The sequence below is a fragment of the Agrilus planipennis genome, unplaced genomic scaffold (genome assembly GCF_000699045.2).
Source record: "Agrilus planipennis isolate EAB-ADULT unplaced genomic scaffold, Apla_2.0 scaffold195, whole genome shotgun sequence".
Taxonomy (NCBI): domain Eukaryota; kingdom Metazoa; phylum Arthropoda; class Insecta; order Coleoptera; family Buprestidae; genus Agrilus; species Agrilus planipennis.
This window is the reverse complement of record NW_020439173.1, coordinates 480,458-502,756: the sequence shown is the minus strand read 5'-3', so window position 1 is coordinate 502,756 and position 22,299 is coordinate 480,458. Positions and strand designations below refer to the sequence as shown.

The window sequence follows — 22,299 nt, the reverse complement described above, 5'->3', positions numbered from 1 at the left end:
TGCTATCTATTATATTTTCTTCGTTTATATGAGAAAGCATTAACTCCTGAGATAGCAAATAATTAACCCCTAATGTATCTAAACTGGAAGCAAGATAATCTGGATTTTTCTGAAGATATTCTTTGTTTTTCTTCTCAAAGTATTTCCGACTTCCCAATATCTCAAAGACTTTTGCGACTTCTTTGGTGTTAATAACGTAGTCGTTCACTTCTAATGGGTCTCCGGTGTTGATTGGTCTGTTGGTTCGGTTTCTGTTCCATCGACAACCGTATGAAGATTTTCAGCCTTCAGCAAAATTTTTATACTGAATTTCCACAATTGGAAATTAGTGCCGTCGAATTTAGGAATGCTTCCCGATTCAAACTTAAGAGACGCGGCCATNGGAGGTACCTACATAAATATTAAATATACATAATAATTGAATTAATTACGTACTTGTATACATAAATATGATTCTGTTTTGAGAATTGCTACTAGTAATCTTTATTTATAAGATCGAATTGCTATACTGAAATATTTTGTTTCTAATTTTCTTTTGTAATATCGTTTGTGCGTTTCTATTTTGTTCTCGTTCAAGTGTTAATGATGTAAAGGTGCTGCTCAAGAAAAAGAAACAAAAATTAAAAAAAAAAAATCAAACGATTGAAACGAAACGAAACCTTTGCTCATTTGTTTCGAGTCTCTATTTTTTTATTAGTGTGCTAGCTGTTTTTTTTTTCTTTGAGTAGCATTTTGTATTGTTCCGGCAGTGCATTGGAAGGGAATTGAGGACGACGTGGCTGGGAATTGCACTACCCCCCCTATCTCTGTCCCTTTATTCTGATAATTTTGTAGAACTTGTGCAGGTGTTTTCCTTTGTTACCTTAAAAAGGATGTAGCCAGGCCCCAACAAATTATAAACAGCAACTGCAACAGGATGTAATTAATAAAGGGGCTCATGAAACAGAGTGGTTTTGAAGATAAGACCGTTAAAAAGACATATTTTTAATTGAGTTCTATGAAGTATGTTCCAAGAAGGGAATGGTGGCTTTAAAACTGCAGGATCATTGGGGGATGGTTTTAAAATCGTCATGGGAGGGATTGATCTACAATTGTTATGTGATAAAATAATAAAAATCGACATTTGGGGTCTGGGGGGAATGATCTAAAATCGTCACAGGAGGAAATGATTTGAAACTGTCATTGGGGAAGGATTTAGAATATTGTTATGGGGGGAAGTGACTTAAAATCGTCATGGGGGTGGGGGTATAATTAATGTAGAATCTTCATTTGATAAAATTATTGAAAGCGACATTTAGGGGGGGAGAGAATGGTTTAAAATCGTCATAGGAAAAAATGATTTGAAACCGTCATTGGGGAAGGATTTAAAATATCGTTAAGGGAGGAAGTGATTTAAAATCATCTTGGAGGGGGGATTAATCTAGAATCAGTCATGTGATAAAATTACTGAAAGCGACATTTATGGGGAAGGAATGATTTAAAATCGTCATAAAAGGAAATGATTGGGGATTGATTTAGAATATTGTTATGGGCGGAAGTGATTTAAAATCATCATGGGGGGGGGTTGGATCAAGATTCGTCGTGTTTGGAAATGATTTTAAACCGTAATTTCGGGAGGAATGATTTATTATCGTCAAAGGAGGAAATTATTTAAAAGAATCATAAGGGGAGTTTATTTAGAATCGTCATGGGAGGTGTGACATTAAACTGTTTTGGGGCGTGATTTGATAACGTTAAGGAAGTTGTTTTAAAACGTCAGGGGAGGCAATTGTTTAGGATCGTCTTGGGAGGATGTGATTTAAAATCAGCTGTAGTAAGGGGGGGAGGCGATGATTTATAATCGACAAGGTATTTTGAAACCATTATTGGTAAGAATGATTTAAAGCAGGCATGGGAAGAAGTGATTGGGGGTGGAGGAATGATTTAGAATCGTTTAAATCATTTCTTGCCGTTGCGATTAGGCTAAGTTTTATGCGCTCTTTTACGTCCTCTTGCTGTTTGTTGTTTGTTTTAGGGCAGGTAATGCTTTTTTCAGATAACACAGGGGAAAACCCCGTTACAAACTTCACATCAACAAATTTTGTTTGTTTTATGGACGGGGAGTACGCATAAAATTGATAAACGTCTTACTTTTATTCTTAATTTTATTAACTAATAAGGTTTTACTCTTCTTCTTTTAATCTTAGCACTACTATTATTATTGAAGACTGTTGTTTCGTCTGATGAAACGTTTATCAATTTTTTCCTCATTTCGAACCGTGATTTATTTGTTCCCCTTTATTATTATTGTTTTGAGTTAACAAGTGCTCAGGAAATTCTTTTTTACGTATAGCAAGTAACGTAACGTAAAATTTATCATACCCCGTCGCTCTCCCGCCCTTATTCCCGCGTCCATTCCTCTTTTTTTTTTTAATTAATATTATTACTATTACTATTACTTTGATTATTATTATTATTATTATTNGAAACATTAATAGATATCTAATGTTATTAAAAAAGATTTAAAAGTATTTAGATGATCGTTATCGAATCCTGAAACAGATCACAGATGATAACGTCTAATATGTATTTATAATCGCAAAATTTTCAGTACAATGGCCCATTTATCTGTACATTTTTAATTGTACCAGAAAACAAATTACTGCTATTTGAATTTCTTCTTTTTTCTTGTAGAAATCAGAAGAATTTGTTTGTCGGAAGAGTGCGTAAGAACGGGTAAGTAATAATTATTAAAATTCAATCAAATATTACAGATAAATAAAAGTAAAACACAACTATTGGTATGGAAAAAGAAGGTTATAAATAGGGAGGTATTAGAAAGAACGGGTGCACAGAAGTGGAAATCAAATGGAAGTCAATAAGAAATAGGCGAGATAGGGTGGTAGGACACCTTCTCCGGCATGAAGGTCTAGTCAGAGACATGTTAGAGGCAGAAACAGGAGTTAAGAGGAGTAGAAGTAGACGTAGATTAAATTACTGTTCGCAAATAGTTAAGGATGTGGGTTGTTCCAGTTTTGGGGAAAAGCGAAGATTAGATCAGGATAGGAAAGAGTGGAGGTGCGTGACACCAGTCTCAGGACTGGCGACCTTATGATGATGATGTCTAACTGAAAATATCCCTTGTTAAAACTAGCCTAAATTAACCGAACCCTCAAAATCTTTTAAACAAGGCGTAAAATCCTTCAAAAACTTTAAATTGCGTTTACTGGACTTATTTTATTGTCGTATTTTTCAAAAGATTACAATTTACAGAACATCCCTATATTCGCTACTCAATTTTCCACTGGTGCAAAAACTGAAAATAGAAATAATAGATTGCATTTTATAGCTATTTGTATTTTAAATAGACCCATTTCAAACAAATCACATCTCTGACATGCAAGATTTAATTGGCTATCCAGTAGTGCATACATTTTCAGAGAGAGCAATTTTTTTACGTTTTCGCATTGGATGGATTCTAATTAAAATGCAATTTCCCGTCGGCAATATCGAAAATTCCATCCACTATCTACAAATACCTATATAATAATATGGACCAAAATTGTACCTTTGCGTAGGCACGAGTACATGGAATTCGGAAACAGTAACAATAAAACTTTTCCATTTATGTAATTTATGCCTATTTTCACATCATTAAAGACAGTACAACTGTAGGGATAGTCATAGAGGAGCAAAAGATTAGTTTGCATAGATTTGTAGGTGATATAGCTGTATTAGCATCTAACAAGGAAGACTTAGTAAAAGTAAAACAAAAATACTGATTTGCAAGGGAAGAAAATGTAGGGAAAGAACGAATATAAAGACAGGAGATGAAAAATGAGAAGTGATTGATTTTAGAAATCTGAGAAGTCAGATAAGTCAGGCCGGAAGGAGTAGTGGGGATATAAAGAAGAGGATAGCTCAGGGTCGAGTCGCCTTCAATAAAAAGAAGTCACTTCTATGCTCGCGAACGGTTAATCTAGAAATTCGAAAAAGGTTGTTAAAGGTTTGGATCACGGCGTCGTACGGATGCGAAACATAGACAGTGGGCACTGAGGAAAAGAAAGAAAGGTTAAAAGCATTCGAAATGTGGTGTTACCGGCGAATGATCAGGATACAGTGGATAGAGAAAGTTAGAAATGAAAAGGTATTAGAAAGAATAGGAGAACAGAGGACTCTATGGAAGTCGATAAGAAATAGGCGAGATAGGTTGGTCGAATACCTTCAAAGGCATGAAGGTCTAATCAGAGACATATTAGAGACAGAAACAGGAGTTAGGAGGGGTGGAGGTAGACTTAGATTAGATTACTGTTCGCAAATAGTTAAGACTGTGGGTTGTTTTAGTTTTTGGGAAATACGAAGATTAGCTCAGGATAGGAAGAAGGGGGATGCGTGCCCAAACAGTCTTAGGACTAGGGTTTGACAAAGGCTTGTTCACAGGAATAATCGTCTTCATACAGTTTAAATAGAAGTAATAGGTAATTTTATATCGATCGATACTGAAATATGGAATTCCATATTCACCTCCTGTATCCGTGTTTCGTGGATTACCTCAGTAAAGATCGGTCTAGATGATATTAAATACTAGTAATTAAAACTATAAATCTTACCTAACGACCAAACATTCTTTTAATCAATACACTGTTTGTTTATTACGTACCCATAGCATCGTCGTTATTATCGGCGATGGATCGAACAGCGGATCCTTGTCAGGATTTTTTTCAATACGCCTGTGGAGTTTGGAACAAAAAACACATGATTCCAGAAGACAGAAGCTCTATAAGCACCTTTGAAGTAATGGCCGATCAACTTCAAGTTATTTTAAAGGGTAAGCTTCAATGTTTGCGCACTTCCTCAAAAGATCGTAAAAATCTGATCAAATATCGGATCAGCCGAGTTTCCTACCTCATTAAATATGTCGTTACTTACTTATTTAAAGTGACGAATTTGCATCATAAATTTGAACATCACCTGTGGCTACCCAAACAACCATTAATAATAATAATGTTCCATATACATCAAACTTTTATTGTGTGTATTTCTAAAGAAGATTGGCTTTCAAGTAAAATCATAATCATCCAAACGAGTCATTTTGAATTGGCTTTCACAACAACTTCGTTAAAATGTCACGTACCCAATTGAGATATATTGTTGGGGAAAATGCTTGGCACAAAATCGATTATTTATTTTTACATTTACAATACACATGTCACGAACAATAAAACTTCAAAAAGGACCTCTTTCATTGTAATTTTACATTGAATTATTAAAGAACCAAGATCTTCAATAGAATCTTTGTAATAATTTTTAGTACTTCTTATTTATCGTAATATGTAAATTGAGGATAATAAATTTAAAAAAAAAAAACAGCCTGACACAATCCTTGTCAGTTTTAATTTTCTTTATAATTTTATATTCAATGGTTTCGGAAATATGAAAGGAAGGAACATGCTTTTTACGAATATTTTTATCAATATCCTTGAAGATTTTAAAGAACAAAAATCGCCCTTATGCAAATTTCCCTTCGAGATGGGCCATATTGGAATATATAAAAATGGACTTCTCAATCATCACAATCAGTCTAAAACTAGCCAGTAAATTGAACCAATATTGGTCAACTTTGACATCCACTGGCAATAATCCAGTTGTGGAATCTAAATACCTCCTTTTGGAGCATTACTCCGGGGGAGGGTACCCCCCTATTCCTTTACAAGTGTTTTATGATTTGGTGTTATAGGAACATGTGAAAAAATCGTAGAAAGAAAAAGTCAGACATGAGGAGATTTAATGAAAAGTTAGATAACAGAAGACGTAAAGGAAATCGATAAGAAATAGGCGAGATAGGTTGGTAGGACACTTTCTCAGACATGAAGGGCTACTTAGAGATATATTAGAAGTAGAAACAGGGGTTAAGAGGAGTAGACGTAGACTTAGATTAGATTACTCCTTGCAAATAGTTGTACTGGTTTCGAGGGTTGGCTCAAAATTGAAAGAAGTAGGGTGAAGACCCTATACTGGTGATGGTTCTGATGGTTCACAAATTGTTTTGTTCAAATTATTATCGGTTCCTTGAGATCATGCAGACCAAATAAATATCTAATAGTTTTTGAGATACTTGCTGTGAGAAACAGACTGAACGGCAGACAGACAGATAGACTGATGTATATGAGGTTGTAACAGGGTATCACTTTTTATGACACGAAACAGTTAAAAAGAACTTTAGTTAGAGTAGAGAAGTTGTTAATTAATTAACGAAATTATTTCTTGAAGAGCTTGGCTCAATTGAAAATATTTTTTTGGCAGAAGTTCTGGAAGAACCCATCAGTTTAGAAGACAATGAAGCTACAACAAAGGCGAAAACGTTTTACAACACATGCATGGACATACGTAAGTAAACGTCATTAGTTGCTTATATAATTTGTGCATGAAAATAAAAATAAATGTACAATAAGGTTTAATAGAAAATACTACAAATGGCGCGGTAAACACCATCTGTAGTACGATGCTACATTTTAGGATTACGTATGCTCCAACAAGGTCCATTTAAATATATGGATATCTACTTGCTGAAACGAATCGTACTATAGATGGCGTTTACCGCGCCATTTGTGGTATTTTCTAAAACGCGCTGTTAATACAGCAGNAAAAAAATCAAAACATTTCCAATTCAGAGTAAAAAAAAAAAGTATAGGAATTTGTAACTATGGCCTTATCATTTGAAATTCTACTGAATCCAACAGGTGGGCCTCTTACCTGAGTTAATGAGTCCTTCTGTCCCATTAACGTCAGCAATTTAGTCTTTAACTGTGAATCCAATCTTGCAATCATCAACTCCACTGCATTTCGAATTTCCCGAACTCTCTCGTCTTTGGCTGATCTAACTGAATCGACATTTCTTTCCTGAAATAAACAATTTATCGAATAATGTTTATTTGTAATAATATACAACAACATACAACTTCTTGGACAATGCTAATAAGTTCCATAAGTCTACGTCTCAATTGGGCAACTTCGTCTTTGATTTGAGTTATATGCTGTTCATAAACCTCCTCTAGGGGCTTGAATGTGTGCCCTGAGTGGGTGCCACCCCACAAAGCACACTGATGACATATACAACAACGACAAGTCCAGCAATAAACAGAAAGTTTTTCCATATGGGTTAGACATCTAGAATTGAAATGAAATGAATTTGCACACAAATAAAATATAGATTTTTATCAATTAATAATTCTAACTATTCACGAACTTGTCTCTGTCATTATCTTCAACGCGATTTCCGCTGACGTTGACAGCTTGTAAAGAATCTAACTGCTGTGTAACTTCTTCAACCCATCTGCAATTTACTAGCTCATGTAAATGCAAAGAAGCCCGGCAATGGGGACATTGAGATCTCTGTTCTGTGAGCCATCTTCTAATACAGACATAGCAACATAACTTGGAACAGTGCGGACAAAGATGGGCATCACGGAGCTTCTCCATACATATAAAACATCGAAAAACTTCTGCCAGTGTCTACAATAGATATTTTTGTATGAAAAATTGTAGGTCACCCTAATTTAATAAATACGGAAAAAATTGTTGTGCTGTACAACTTACACAGGTTGAAGAAGACCTACTGAAATCGGTGAAACAGGCCATTTTATTAATTAATAAAAAAAATAAAGTTGTGACTAGCAATTTTGACAAAATGTTGTCAAGTCAGAATTAATTTGCTTTCTTGGCAACCAAGATAAGTTTGTTTGAAGGAAATTAACAAAAAATAACATCATTTAAACACTGTATACAGTTATTTTTATGAAGAAACTGCTACTTTAGCCCTTTTAATATTCAACCATTATTTAACTATGGCCCCCTAAATATTATGCTGACAAGAGCTCCATAATTTTCAAAATTTAGTAAATGTTAGGACTTAGTTATAAACGAGTGTCAAATAAATAACGAACAAGGGTTGCATTTATTTATAAATATCGACTAAATATCCTGTTACACTTTGTAACAAAAGAAGTCAAAAATATAATAATAAGATCACTAACCTCTACGCTGCGATCATCGTTCTTCCCTACACTTTTACTACGTGTTGCCATTTTCCTTGACTGAATTTTACACCTTTTCACCAATGTTTATTAAAATGTGCACATGAAGCTAATTTTTATCACTGCTTCCATTATAATTAACTAATTTGGATTATCAAGAACTACAAAATAGTGACAGATATGACGGAAAATATGAAAACAATTTTTCTCGACAATCACGCCATCTTCTCCAAACCCCTGCAACTAATAAAAGTAAAAAATAAGCATGGGCGTAACGAAGAGGCAATAAAAAAGGATCACTTCTCCCTAAAATCTTAAATTTGATGATTTTTTAATACTTTTCATTTATAATACAAGAGCCACAAATAAATAATGAAAGATATTGACAATTTTTGAAAAAATAAGAAAAACAAAATAANTTAACATTCCTTTAAAAAATAGATGGGTCGATTTTCACCAAAAAAAATAAAACGCAATGAAGGTAAAAAATAAAGCTAACGAGAGTGTATTTAGATCATTTATTGAGTAAAATTTGATATTAGATGTGAGTTGTTAATGAATTAAGCAAAACTTTTCAGTAAAAGTTCGATTTTAATTCCTATACGTGAATCGACCTTGACCGAAGAAAACGTAAAAAACACCATAAAATATCATTTTTTGGCAAAAATAAAGCAAGCAGGAGCTCTTTATATCAATTATTGGTTAATCTATATCATCAGTTATCATTTGTCGATGAATACAGCAAAACTAATTGGCAGAAGTTCGATTTCGGTTCCCAAAAACGATCGACAGGTAGCCTATACATGGGTTATTTTTGGGAACCAAAATCGAATGTTAAGACAAATTTTTCACCTAATTCATCAGTAAATGACAACTGATATCAATAATTAACCAATAAATGATAAGAACTAGCTGTGGCTTGCTTTATTTTAATTAAAAATTGATTATTTATGGTGTTTTTACGTATTCTTCGGCTAAAATCGACCCATGTATATGAACCAAAATCGAACGAATCAAGTCGAAAATTTTTGCTTAACTGCTTTAATCAATCGTTGTTTTTGACCAAAATAAATTAAAAAATAATAATAATTTGATAAAAATAAAGCAAACTCGAACATATTTAGTCCGTTTTATTGTAATTTTTTAAAATGAGCTTTAATAATAATCGATATTGCGGTTATAAATCCTATAAATCGTTTAAAATAAATTTCAATTCTGATGGATGCGCCAGACACCGGTTTTTACGATTATTTTAAATCAAACTCGAACTTAAATTTTCGAATTTGAGTATCAGGAGAGCATAAGTTACTAGGAAAATATAATCTGGTGATTTATGATTCTAGGAGTTGGCTTTACTGATGAAATTTTAGGTTGTCGAAACTGCTTGTTGTGTTTTGACGTTTAGGAGCATAGAGAATAAAAAGAAGACTTTTTGAAAATTAAATATTGCTAATAGAACTTTACAAATGGCAAATTACTAAAGGCAATAATTTTCTAAGTCAGGGGCTGTTTTTAGTTTTTTGGTTAATACTCTCAAAGAGTTGTAAATTGAAGTCAAGCGTTTTGGGGTTAAGTGTGGTTAGATCTAGTTAATGTTTACGTTACTTCGAAGTGGAAAATATCAAATTACAGCTGCAATTTATGACTATAATGGAAAAAATGCTTATGTATAGTTAATAGGGAAGCATTAGGACAGGTGCTTCATCTCTTAAAGTGTATACGTTTAAAGATTTTTACTTCAGAACTACCTAGTGATGGTACGAATGCTAACAATTTGGAGATGCAGTTTATAGTAAAATAAACACGTCTGATGGCTTTCAGGTCCGCATGTAATATTCAGAAGGCATAAATGCAGCGCCTTAAGTAATATCTGTGCCAAAATGTAACTTGTAATACATGAAGTGTTTTAAGTACCTGACTTTAACTACACATTATAATGTTGTATTCTTCAGGTTAAAATAAACTTTCTGCAATTGTTGGTGCAATAATTGTGTACTAATTAATAAACAATAGAGAAAACAAGCTATCAAGTTGGTTAAAATTACCATATATTTATTAATTATGTGAGTTGCGTGGTTATAAGTGTAGTACTTGTGAATCTTGTGAAAGAACTTTAATTTAGTTAATTTGTCTTATATGACATGAAATTCGATAGCTTTTACATTATTATTAAGTAATAGGCGCATGTTTGAATAAAATTGTCATCAAAAGTATTGGTACTTAATTTATGATTAATATTATTAGAAATATCATGTACCTATCACTAACTATAAGTGATAAAACAATAAAATGTACGTATATTAACTACTATTTTGTGTAATTTAACGATTAGAGTTGTTGCAACTTTTAAACTTTTTGAAGAAAATTGTATAAACATGTATAATATATGATAATTTTAATTAAAAAAGGAAATGTTTAAGTTGAGTTTTGAGTAAACAAACTTATAAAAATGTTACCTAATAGTCTTCTAACAACAAGATAATATCCTTCTTTAATACATCGTTGCTTATATTTATTGGTCTTCATGGAACATTTGTTCACTTTTTTTACTATCAGTCCAAATGAAATTTTTAAAATAACTACAAAAGTTTTATGAAGGATAAGGATAACTACTTGAACAAAACTAGCTGTATATGCTGTGATTGCATATAATTGATTGAAGCAAAATACAAATATGTTATCTAATATATCACATACATAAACAGAACAGAAAATAGAAAAGTTTTATCTCATGAATCCATGTAAACTGCAGTGGCTAACTGTAAATGCATAATTTATTTATATCTACCTTTAAATAAATGTATCACAAAAAGGACAAAAACAATTCAATTTGAATTAGGACGTTCATCAGACCTGTAAATAACAAAATTATCATAATTACTTTACACAGTCAAAAGGAGAAAGATATAATTTAAAAACAAACCTAGAAGGTTTGGAGTCTTTTTCTGGTTGATTACCTCGCCCTTCGTGGGAGTTTTTGGTTTGTTTCGCGCTCTTAGAGGCAGGCTTACGTTGAACCAAGAGAGAAGGAGTCCAACTAAATGCCGACGTGTTTGAAGTTGGTAAACTGGGCTCTTAAAAGCAAAAATTGCATATTTTTCTCACTTTTACAACACCATATAACACAAATAATAACAAAGCAACATTCTAAAGAGAATTTAATTGAAACGATAAAAAATTATTTTGTAATACACGAAGCACATGCTTAAGAAAAAGACAATTTTACCTATGTACTGCCCCGAACGATGGACGGGGGCCGATGACGAGGGAGATGGATCTGGCGATGATGAAGAACAATGGGAAAATAGTGGGTTCTGTACCATTCCCAGAGACGGCTTAGGAATTAAATGCGAATAATTACTAGAGCCACCTTTACGTTTACCATGTCTTGAGCTGATATGTTCTCTATCGATGCAATGGTCGTATGATGAGGGGCTGCAAAACCGCAAAAAAGTTTCAAGAGGGCCCATTAAGGAGTTCTAAAACCAAAAAAGAATATTAATCACTCCCAGGACAACTTCTTCTGCCAATATTCACCTTTGAATTTTGATTCAGAGGGATGGTCTCTGAAAAAGGGGGATTCCTAGCACTTGATTCGGCCTCCGGACAGTCACCCGGTGGGGTTAGAATGTCCATCAGTCTTTGACTTTCACAATCTATGTACAATAACGACATAGTGAAAGTAAATCCAATTTATTTTTCGTTTATTTACTCACGTTTTAAATTCTTAGAATGAGAATTAGACAATGACATATCATAATTACATTCAAGTTGGGTGAAATCGATTAAGGGTAGGTGATTGGGTTTCCTTTGAGGCACTAGAAAAAATTGTAAATAAAGATTTAAAGGGTACAGATTTTATTAATACTAATTCCAGTTTATTTACAAAATCGTAACAGTTTATTATAAACGATTAAAAAGGTAAATAAACGACTTAAAAATAAGTTAAAGTAGACTCACGTGGATGTGACGATCCATAGGTAGGGGTCCACGAGGCTCCCTCGAGCTCTGGGAGACTGCAGTAGCTTGTGCTTTCATGGGCATCAAACAGATGCAAAAGCATTATCTTGTCCTCGAAGGAGGGCGTAGTTTGAATCCCCGAAACTTGGGCTGAAGCCTCAGATCCCACATTTGAATCGTTCAATAGCAAACGTTGGGCCATTGAAAACTCTGCGTATTCTACATCGTTTTCACCTAAAACGAATTAATTAAAAGGATGAAAGTAAACTTTTCGTAAACGTATTAAAACATATACAAATAAAGCAAAGAAATAGACACCAATTTCAGATAGATTTTATTACTAATTTTTTTCTAGTTTTTAATAATATTGTTTCTTTTTGTGGCTGAACAGGTTACATTTGGTTTGAAATAAATATTTAATTATCGTTTTGATTGCTCGTATAAGGAAAAGGGAGGGTAGTTGGGGTTTAAGGATCGCACGGTGTTGGGGGAGGTGAAGAGTCTTTCTCGGCAATTTCTGATGGCATATTTGTATATTCGGCCAAGGAATTACATGGTAAGTTTAGGTTTCTACAGAAGTCACCATCACCTACGAGCATGGAATAAAACTACGTTTAAAATCGATTTATCAATCATAAATGGTATTGATTAATTAATTAATTTTTTTTTATACTTTGACGATATTGTAACAATTTTCAAACATAATACACTTATAAATAAAACATCTCTTAGACAATAAAATCTATCTGAATTGAAAAACTTCCCTCCTAAATATTACTGACAGTTTAAAAATTTACCTGACATTGTCTCATCATCTACATCGTTTTCATCATTAGAATTCTCCTCAGCAATTATTAAATTGGGTTCAGGAGGGTCGCAGTCCTCCAGGTACGCGTCTTGTTCGCTGATATCCTATAAAAATATTAATACATCACATACTTAAAAAGTAAATCAAATTAAGCGAAATGAGTAATAAAATTTATTTAGTTGAATAAAGATCTTCAAAGCCTTCTTCTTAGCTTTTATTTAATTACATTTTGAAGTCATTATTAAATTTATAAGTAGAATATTAATCGTTAAATTAAAAAATTGCCATTGTATTGAATTTTACGTTGATTTGTACATAAGCCAANAAATGGCGCGGTAAACACCATCTGTAGTACGATGCTACATTTTAGGATTACGTATGCTCCAACAAGGTCCATTTAAATATATGGATATCTACTTGCTGAAACGAATCGTACTATAGATGGCGTTTACCGCGCCATTTGTGGTATTTTCTAAAACGCGCTGTTAATACAGCAGGCAAAAGTTGGTCTGTGTTCTGTCGGAGCTGCCTGCGATGCGCTGATGAGATCCAAAAAGATCGAAATCGCAATCCGCGTCTGGCGGTTTTGACAGAATACAGACCACTTCGGAATATTTTATTCAATCAAGTTTAATTTAATGAAAATGGACAAGAGAGCAACCCATTTCACACTAAGGAGAAGTGTGTTTCACTGGCCAGCGAGGTACATACTTATAAAATAGCCTAATTATGTTAAGAGACTAATTTGTAGCAAAGGACTTGTTTTCGACGATGTTTTAATACATTGGAAATATCAAATAAGGACTTTTACAGTTAAATGATTTAGTGACATCGAAAAGTTTATTTTTATAGAATATATCGATGAATATTTGATATTGAAAAGGTATCCTAATATTTAACAAAAGATCTGATAAACAATTTCCAATTTCGTGAGTAAATCTATTTCAGGATTGCGTGCCCGATTTAATTTAGGTAAGAGCATGAAAAATTAAATCAGAAGGTAAAAATCGACCTAACTGTGTACCCTACATTCTTTGCTTCAACTTTAGAATTCGCTTTTAACTCCATCAAGAAGAGAAAAATCCATTAATAATTACTATCATTAAAATTAAACTTCAAGGTAAAATAATAAATTTAAAGGAAGATTATTCAGGACTTCTCCATAAAGAAAAGACAACATGCCTGTGTCTAAATACGTTGCAAAACAAAAACACAAACTTAAGCTTTGTCTTCAAAAATTAAACGGCGCTCTCCTTATTGTAGAACAAAAGACTTAAGTGAAAGATTAATGACTTCACTGACTTCGAGACAGCGTCTTCTTTTTACCCAAACTTTCTTTTGTTTGTTTTAAAACTCAACAGGGCCTGATACAGATATACAGTCAGTCCCAAAAACTAATTGATAATGATAAACTAGAGATAAAACAGTTTTCAATAAATTTATTGTTATCAAATTTATTAAAAGTTTATTTCAAAGCTGGATTTCCCGTAGAAAGTTATATTGATTAAGCGCCCGGCGCCTCCACCAAATATAAACTTTTGATCAAAAAAAGAACAAAATCATTGATCTATTATTTCAACTTTAAATAACAATTTGTCACCGTTGAGGAAAGCTTTTCACTAGGAAATCATGATCTTCTTGATTTCAAAATAAGTTTTCTTTTGTTTCGATAGGTAATAGATAAAATAAATCGCATCGCTGAATTCAAAATCAAATAGATAACTCATTGGTTTATAATTATGTCTCACATCAAACGATAGCAAATGTAATTGATCAAATTAATTAAATCTAAACAATGGGACAATATCGTTCAAAAGTTTCCAACTGGAAATATGTTAAAGCAGACGCTATCATCCTGTCTGGATCTGGATTTACAAGGGCCCAGCAGTACGACCTGATTGGACTCTAAAATTGATACTTTATTTTAACCCTTTAGTAGTTGCCCTATTAAGACTCATTTGTCCCTAACGTCGTTATTTTATCTCAACCATTTTACCATTTGTTCCATGAACTGTTGAAAATTCTATACGTATAAGGGCTTTCAAAAGCGCAAGAGATTTTTTGATAACAACATCGACATTATGGCAAATTCAATAATTTTCTGACTCATCAGACATTGTTAATTTTTAGCTTGACTTCCTTCTTATCAATCGTTATTGTCCTAATTTTCAAAGAATTATGAAAATCCACCTTTTAGTTCCAGAAACTACCTTGGACAAAACACGACAATTTAGTTGTCCGAAGCACTTTTCGGTAACAAAGTTACCTTCTTCAGGGACTGAAGTGAACTAAAGTGATAAGAATAGTTCACTTCAGTCCCTAAAGAAGGTAACTTTGTTACCGAAAAGTGCTTCGGACAACTACAGTGTCTTGTTTTGGCGTTGGGCTTTGAGCTATTTTGTTTGTTCTACAATAACGGCCAAAGTTTTTCCAATCTTCATACTTGGACAAACGAAGAAAAGACTTGATCTCTTTTTTATGATATTAGTAGATATGTATAATTTGTTAATCTATTAATTGTTTAAGAATTCTACAGCAGACATTACGTAAAAGCATTTGAACTTCCCGACTTAATTGATTATGAAAGCATCCTTGATATCTCTTTATCAAAGTTCATTACGTTGAAATTACGTTCTCTATTCAATTATACCTAGTACCAACATCAAAAGAGCTACTATCTCTTAAGTTGCGTATACATCGCATTACTAATTAATAAGGGTAGGTAATGGAGCTACGATAAACTTGTCAAACGAAACGCGGTAGCTATAGCAATGTCAAACGTGAAAGGGATGAAACTTGAAATGCGACAGCACGGAGGGTACAACGTAAATGAATTTCGCTTGACTTTGAAATGCTTTGTTGATTAAAGGTAAACGGTTTAGGTACCTATAGCAGACACAGTTGTGAAATAAGACCTCTTTTGTTTTCAGAAAATTAAATTTTAAAGCCTTTGTTAGTCGACTTTAACCGACAACTTCCTTTATTAGATAAAACGGAATAAACAAATAAACATTTTGGGAAAATTCAAATAGATCTACCTTTTATAAACCTTTTTGTTAGATCAAAAACGATTTCTTTCTAGGAAATGGATTTTAGATACTTCTGAAGTATAACATCAATATGGCGTCATAGTTTAGGTTATGTTTAGGCCGCCATCTTCAAATATTGACTTTATTAATTATTATTTTAGTTTTCCAACCGCTTTTCTGTTTAATTCTGCACGTGCATGTAGTTAATTAATCGACACCCTTACTTTTATGGCTATTGATAGATCAGTTACGAAAGATCGGCGACCATCCCCTTCGACAAATTCTATCGTCTTTGGGCGGCTGGCCCGTGACCATGAAAACGTGGACGCCGCCACCTTTGACTCTGGAGAACCTTCTGGGCGAAATTAGGGGCACGTACAACGAAGGGATCCTGGTGGAACAATGGATAGGGCCAGACGACAAAAATAGCTCTGTTAACATCATCCAGGTGCGCACAAAGTAAGAAGTAGAGGCCTAATTGATATTTCGAAAAAATTTTTTTTGAAAAACAAAATTAAATAATGGTAAATAAACAATAAATTAATAAACTAGAAATTTTGGAAATTGTCTACATGTCGAAAACATTATTATTAATTGTAAGAAAGGTCACAGTTCAACCAATTTGAGCGACTGCGTAAGTATATGTTTTTGGAAAAAAGTCTGCCTATCAGCAATCCCATCCAGGGCTTCATATGCCCCTTTCTACTCCTGTTTCTGCATCTAATATACTATCTCTTCATGTCCTACCATCTTATCTCTCTTTTTGACTAACTTTTTTTAGTTTTTCATCATTTTTAATCTATTTTTATCCACGACGATACGCCCCTTTCTGCTCCTGTTTCTGCATCTAATATACTTATCTTTAACTATCTCTTCATGTCCTACCATCTTATCTCCCTTTTTGACTAACTTTTTTCAATTCTTCATCATTTTTGACCTATTTTTATCCACGACATTGTTATAGCCGGCATTCTTGTTCAGATGAAGTAGTTTATTTAGGACAACTTTGTTATTTCTTCTTTTTAAAGGTGTATGTATTATTTTTTACTTTTATTGTTTGCTGGTCCCATTGTTTCGAGGTACTAATCGAATTTGTTAACGCAACATGTCAAAAGTTGGCTCCGGCTCTTTCATGTTCAAAAATGATTTTAGAACTTCAACTTCTAGTTTTATTTCTCCTTTTGATTTACGTTCCAGTTTGTGTCGCGAAAATACGTGCTAGTTACTTCGACATTTTACTTTTGTCTACAATGTAGCAAGAGTTCTTAATACAAGTCGACCAAAATAACTTTTGCAAAGAGTCATTGGTTCCTAAATAGCACAAACCAGGTCGGTCGAGGAACCAATACACACTTGGTCCTCAACAAAACAAACAGAAAAAAGACCATTTTGTTTAAATCTTAACAAATTCCGATCAGGTGGATCTTGACTAATTTGCTGACACATTTTAGAGACAACACAATGAGACCAAGATTAACGTAATTTTCGGTTATCTTACTGCATTTAGAAACCTTTAATTTTAGGAGAAGTTTTGTATTTAATGTTGTTTTTTCAGTTAGATCAGATGCAATTGGCATTGCCTAGCAGAGATTACTATTTGAAACCTAGCAGTGAAGGCGACTTAAAGGCCTACCATAAATATATGACCAATATAGCCGTCCTTTTGGGGGCCAATGCTACAACAGCTTCCGAAGAACTCAAACTTGTGTTAGAATTCGAAAAAACATTGGCAAACGTATGTACACAAAATAATTTCTTAATAGATGATTCCTTTGTGAATTACTGTACCTATTACTGTCCTATTTGTGAAACGTACAGGGTTTGTCCGGAAAGTAATAGGAGTGAGTCGATTTAAAAAAATTTATTGAGCCAATCGTCACAATTCTTTAAAAACTTTCAAAATAGGCTCCTTCTGCGTCGACGCAGCGCTGCCAGCGCGATTTCCAAGCATTGAAGGCGTCGCGGAAGGCATTCTCCGGAATAGCCTTAAGAGCCGCGGTGTATGCTGCTTGGATCCCCTTTGTCGTCTCAAAATGCTTGCCTTTCATCGGCCTTTTCAGGCGAGCAAACAAAAAAAAGTCCGGGGGGGCACATCTGAGCTGTAGGGCGGCTGCGGAAGCGTTGGGATGCCGGCCTTGGTCAGATAGATGTCCACAAGAAAGGCGGTGTGAGCCGGGGCGCTGTCGTGGTGCAACTTCCAGTCGGCTGCGATGTTTGTCGGACCCGATTGACCCTTCGTTTGAGTCTCTTGAGCACTTCCACGTAAAACTTGGCGTTCACGGTTTGTACAGGAGGAACAAATTCATGGTGGACGATGCCTTTCATGTCAAAAAAGACAATGAGCATCGTTTTCACTTTGGATTTGCTCATTCTTCCCTTTTTTGGGCGAGGAGACGCTGGCGTGTGCCACTCGGAAGATTGCCTCTTTGTCTCGGGATCATACTCAAAGATCCATGACTCGTCACCTGTGATTACGGGTCACTTTCACACATGTTTAAATTTTCTTGGCACACTTCCACTCGCCGCAATTTCTGGTCATCAGTGAACACTTTTGGGGCCATCTTCGCGCACACCTTGGGCATGTTCAAATGCTCCGTCACAATGTCATGACCCACAGATTTTGGTAAATTTAATATCTGGGCAATCAAACGAATACTTAGTCGACGGTCTGAGTTGAAAACTTCGCGCATACGAGTCGGTGTTTGTCGAAGTAGAAGGTCTTCCAGCACGGTCTTCATCGGTGACCTCTTCCCGGCCCTCTGAAAAGGCCTGGTGCCACCGAAACACACCACTTCTTGCTAAAGCAACATCTGGGTAAGCCTGCTTGATCATATCAAACGTTTCTGTCGCAGATTTACCCAGTTTCACACAGAATTTAATCGCGTACCTGTACTCTAACAAACGCTGCATTTTCGGCTTGCACCACTCACAGAAACACATCGCGAAAAAGCCTATTCTGACTCTCCAGGTGCTCGGAGACAACTCACCAGCCGCTCGTTGGTTAGCTAGGAATGTCCTCTACCGAATCCAGTCGGTGCGCGCACTCTCCGAAGGAAGGAAGTCAGTCCTATTACATTCCGGACAAACCCTGTATAGTTTGAGACATAAAACTGCTTAATGATTACGTATGGCGATCGTTCTAGTCATTTTTTATTACCAATGTTTCGCACCGGGCGAAGTTTCTAGTATTTGCATTCTGGAATCTTTCTAGAACAAGTCAAGCCCCATTCGTTGATTAAAATCGTTGAATTGTTTCAAAAGTTAATAACTGAAAATAACGACTCTCTTAATCCAGCTTTGGAGAACGTTATGTAGTTGACATTTCTGATGCAGGCCTCGCTGGCTGAAGCAGATCGTCATGACACAAGCGCCATATACAGGAAACTGCCCTTAGGTATGCTTCAGCGAATGGTACCGCAAATAAATTGGCTTCAGTATTTGAACTCGTTCTTACCAGTCAAAATAACGGAAGAAGAGCCCGTGGTGGCTTATGGACTGTCTTATTTTGTTGAAATGGGAAAGATCCTGGCCACAGCTGACAAAAGGTACCCCATGCAGAAAAAAAAAAACAACTGTGGTTTTTGGTTTTGGTAACTACATATAAGTAAATGTTGATTCCTATTCTTCAGGCTTATTCACAATTATGTTTTGTGGCGCCTTGTAATGCAGTTGGTACCCCATATGATTGATGACTACCAGTACGAAAGGGTTGAATTTAGAAAGATTTTGACGGGAATTCTGAGCGAACGGCACAGGTGGTCGCAGTGCGTGGAGTGGACCAATAAGAAATTGGGAATGGCCGTTGGGGCCCTTTTCATTCGGGACCATTTCAACCACGACAGCAAAGTGAGCATATACTTATTATTATTGTATTCATTATTTTATTGAGAAAGGATTAACATCCTTACCTACCCTTACGATCTCTGAATGTTTTTTTTTTTGATTTTTAGGAAACTGCTTTGGAAATGATACACACGATAAGGGAGGCGTTCAATGATTTGCTCGCTGAAAATCATTGGATGGATGACGAAACTAGGTCAGTTGCTAAAGAAAAAGCGGACGCAATGAACGAAAGGATCGGCTATCCCCACTATATTACAGAAAAAGAGGAATTGGAAAAGGAATACGAACAGGTGAGTCAAAACAACATTTTTTTGAGGTTTTGATTGCTTTTATAAAGTCCTAAGTTTTATTCACGGCTTTGTTCGTTACATGATACTAATCTTTCTATCCCTTGGGAATTTTTTTCTGGATAAAAAGTACCCGATGTCCTTTTCAGTTCCCCTGACAATGTGTGTACAAAATTTCGTGATAGGTTTTACCCGAGATTTTGCTCGCGATGATGTCTTAAGTAAGTGTCAAAGATCATCGACGACCACATTAAGATAATTTTACTATCCCTTGGGAACAGTGTTCTTTTTTTTTGATAAAAGGTACTCTATGTCCTTTTCTGTACCCCTGATAATGTGTTTACAAAATTGTATGATGTTCGGTTTAGTAGTCAAGGGCTGACATGGTAGCAAACAAACAAGCGTACTGACGTTCGTATTTATAATACTAGATCTCGTAGTTATCGCAAAATGTGCTTCCGAAATTGTTCAGTTTGTCTTCTAAATTCCTCAGTTATTACGCTGTTGGACCTTAGGGTCTGACATTGTGACCAAGTTCTATCAATCAATCAACAGAAAGATGTGACCCAACCATGTTCCATTTTTCTTCCTTAGTTGAATTTGACAAAAAACAGCTTTATGACCAACATGTTGAATGTGATGAAGTTCGAAGCCGATCAAAATTTACAAAAACTGCGACAACCGGTGGACAAGGACAAGTGGTCAACTGAACCAGCTGTGGTCAACGCGTTTTATAACCCGAATAAAAATGATATTGGTGAGAACTTTTCTACATCAATTTCGCAAACTTTTCGTATTCTGTTACGCTTAATGTGTTCCAGTTTTTCCGGCTGGAATTTTGCAACCCTTATTTTACAGTCAGCACTTTCCCAAGTCGTTAAATTATGGGGGGATAGGGGTGGTGATAGGGCATGAAATTACCCATGGTTTCGACGACAAAGGTACGAATACCAAATAACTATTGCACTTTAAGTTTCCACGAATTTGTGCAGACTTTTAGATTTATATTTTCATGTATAACATTGTGAAGGTGTAGTTACCTATTACAAAATAGACACATTTCAATTTTACTATCATTGCTTATTATTAAATGGAGTAGTACCCATGTATGGCACGTTTGATAGGTCGTCAATTTGATAAGGACGGGAATATGATGCAGTGGTGGAATAACGCCACTATAAAAGCTTTTAGGGAGAGAGCTCAATGTATTATAGACCAATATTCCCGATATAAAATTCACGAGGTTGGTCTTTACGTTAATGGAAGGATGACGCAGGGAGAGAATATTGCCGATAATGGAGGTCTTAAACAGGCATTTAGGGTAAGAAAACTTTTTAAACGAAACATTACAGAATGTAATACATTTACTTGTATTTATAACTACCTTTACGACAAAATAAACCGTTTGCTTGCCTTTTTTGGTTCGATATTTTTATGTAAAATGTGTAATAGAGGGATCGTTAAAAAACACTAGTGGGACCATATTTCTGCCCACAACCTAATTTCTAAATACTTATGTATTAATATTTTTATAACATACTTTAATATAACTCAATTTGTTGGTTAAAAAAATGGAAGATTGTTTTTGACGTTTATACAATCGCAGCTTTGAAACGTTTTTGAGTAAAACAAATAAAAGAGACAAGAAGGATAAGTTCACTTACCGATTCTCTGCAAAATTGTTTCCAATTTGCCAATAGACAACACTCCCACACAATCATTTTCATTACTGAGCTTATTTTGAGAGTTGACAAGCTTTTATATAGATGCTGTTTTCATCGGGCATGCGCAGGAACAAACAGTTGCGGATTCCAGTGGCGTGTACGACAGCAGTTTATAAAAGAACAGCAAAAATATATTACAAAAATTATTTTTTTTACATTTCTGGTAGTCGTATTGTGTAACTTTCAGGCTTACAGAAAATGGGTGGGAGAACATGGAGAAGAGCCGTATCTTCCTGGTTTAAATTTGACCCATGACCAACTATTTTTTTTAAATTACGCCCAGATCTGGTGCGGGTCGATGAGACCGGAAGATGCCCTGACCAAAATTAGGTCTAGCGTTCACTCTCCCGGTCCCGTTAGGGTTTTGGGACCATTGTCGAACTCGTGGGACTTTGCTAAAGCGTACAACTGCCCTTTAGGGTCACCCATGAACCCTACTAGTAAATGTAGCGTTTGGTAATCAAACTATAAATGAGTCAGTATAGGAAATATTTATACATATTTACTATAAACAAATTTGTTTGTTATTATACTGCGTATATTATAGCCAATTAACTGACTTCTTTTTCTGTTAAAATAAATAGAGTATAAAAATAAATTAGAGGAAATTTTGTACTTGATAATGATGATGTTGAT

The 22,299-nt window shown here is 34.8% G+C and overlaps 1 protein-coding gene and 1 long non-coding RNA gene across 2 annotated transcripts; one reads left to right on the top strand and one right to left on the bottom strand.

The window, feature by feature from the left end:
• Positions 1–2,535: 2,535 nt before the first annotated feature.
• On the top strand, positions 2,536–22,279 carry LOC108739856 (neprilysin-1). Its single transcript, XM_018473942.2, has 12 exons — positions 2,536–2,715; positions 4,646–4,807; positions 6,283–6,366; positions 16,052–16,257; positions 17,365–17,544; positions 19,143–19,354; positions 19,439–19,655; positions 19,760–19,942; positions 20,534–20,696; positions 20,761–20,880; positions 21,064–21,260; positions 21,851–22,279. The coding sequence occupies exons 2-12, from the start codon at positions 4,666–4,668 to the stop codon at positions 22,121–22,123; spliced, it is 1,977 nt and encodes a 658-aa protein (XP_018329444.1). The 5' UTR covers positions 2,536–2,715; positions 4,646–4,665; the 3' UTR covers positions 22,124–22,279.
• Positions 12,284–12,882, bottom strand: LOC112905474. Its single transcript, XR_003231831.1, has 2 exons — positions 12,770–12,882; positions 12,284–12,561 (listed from the first exon to the last, which is right to left on the bottom strand). It is a non-coding gene; the product is annotated as an uncharacterized LOC112905474 (long non-coding RNA).
• Positions 22,280–22,299: the final 20 nt, after the last annotated feature.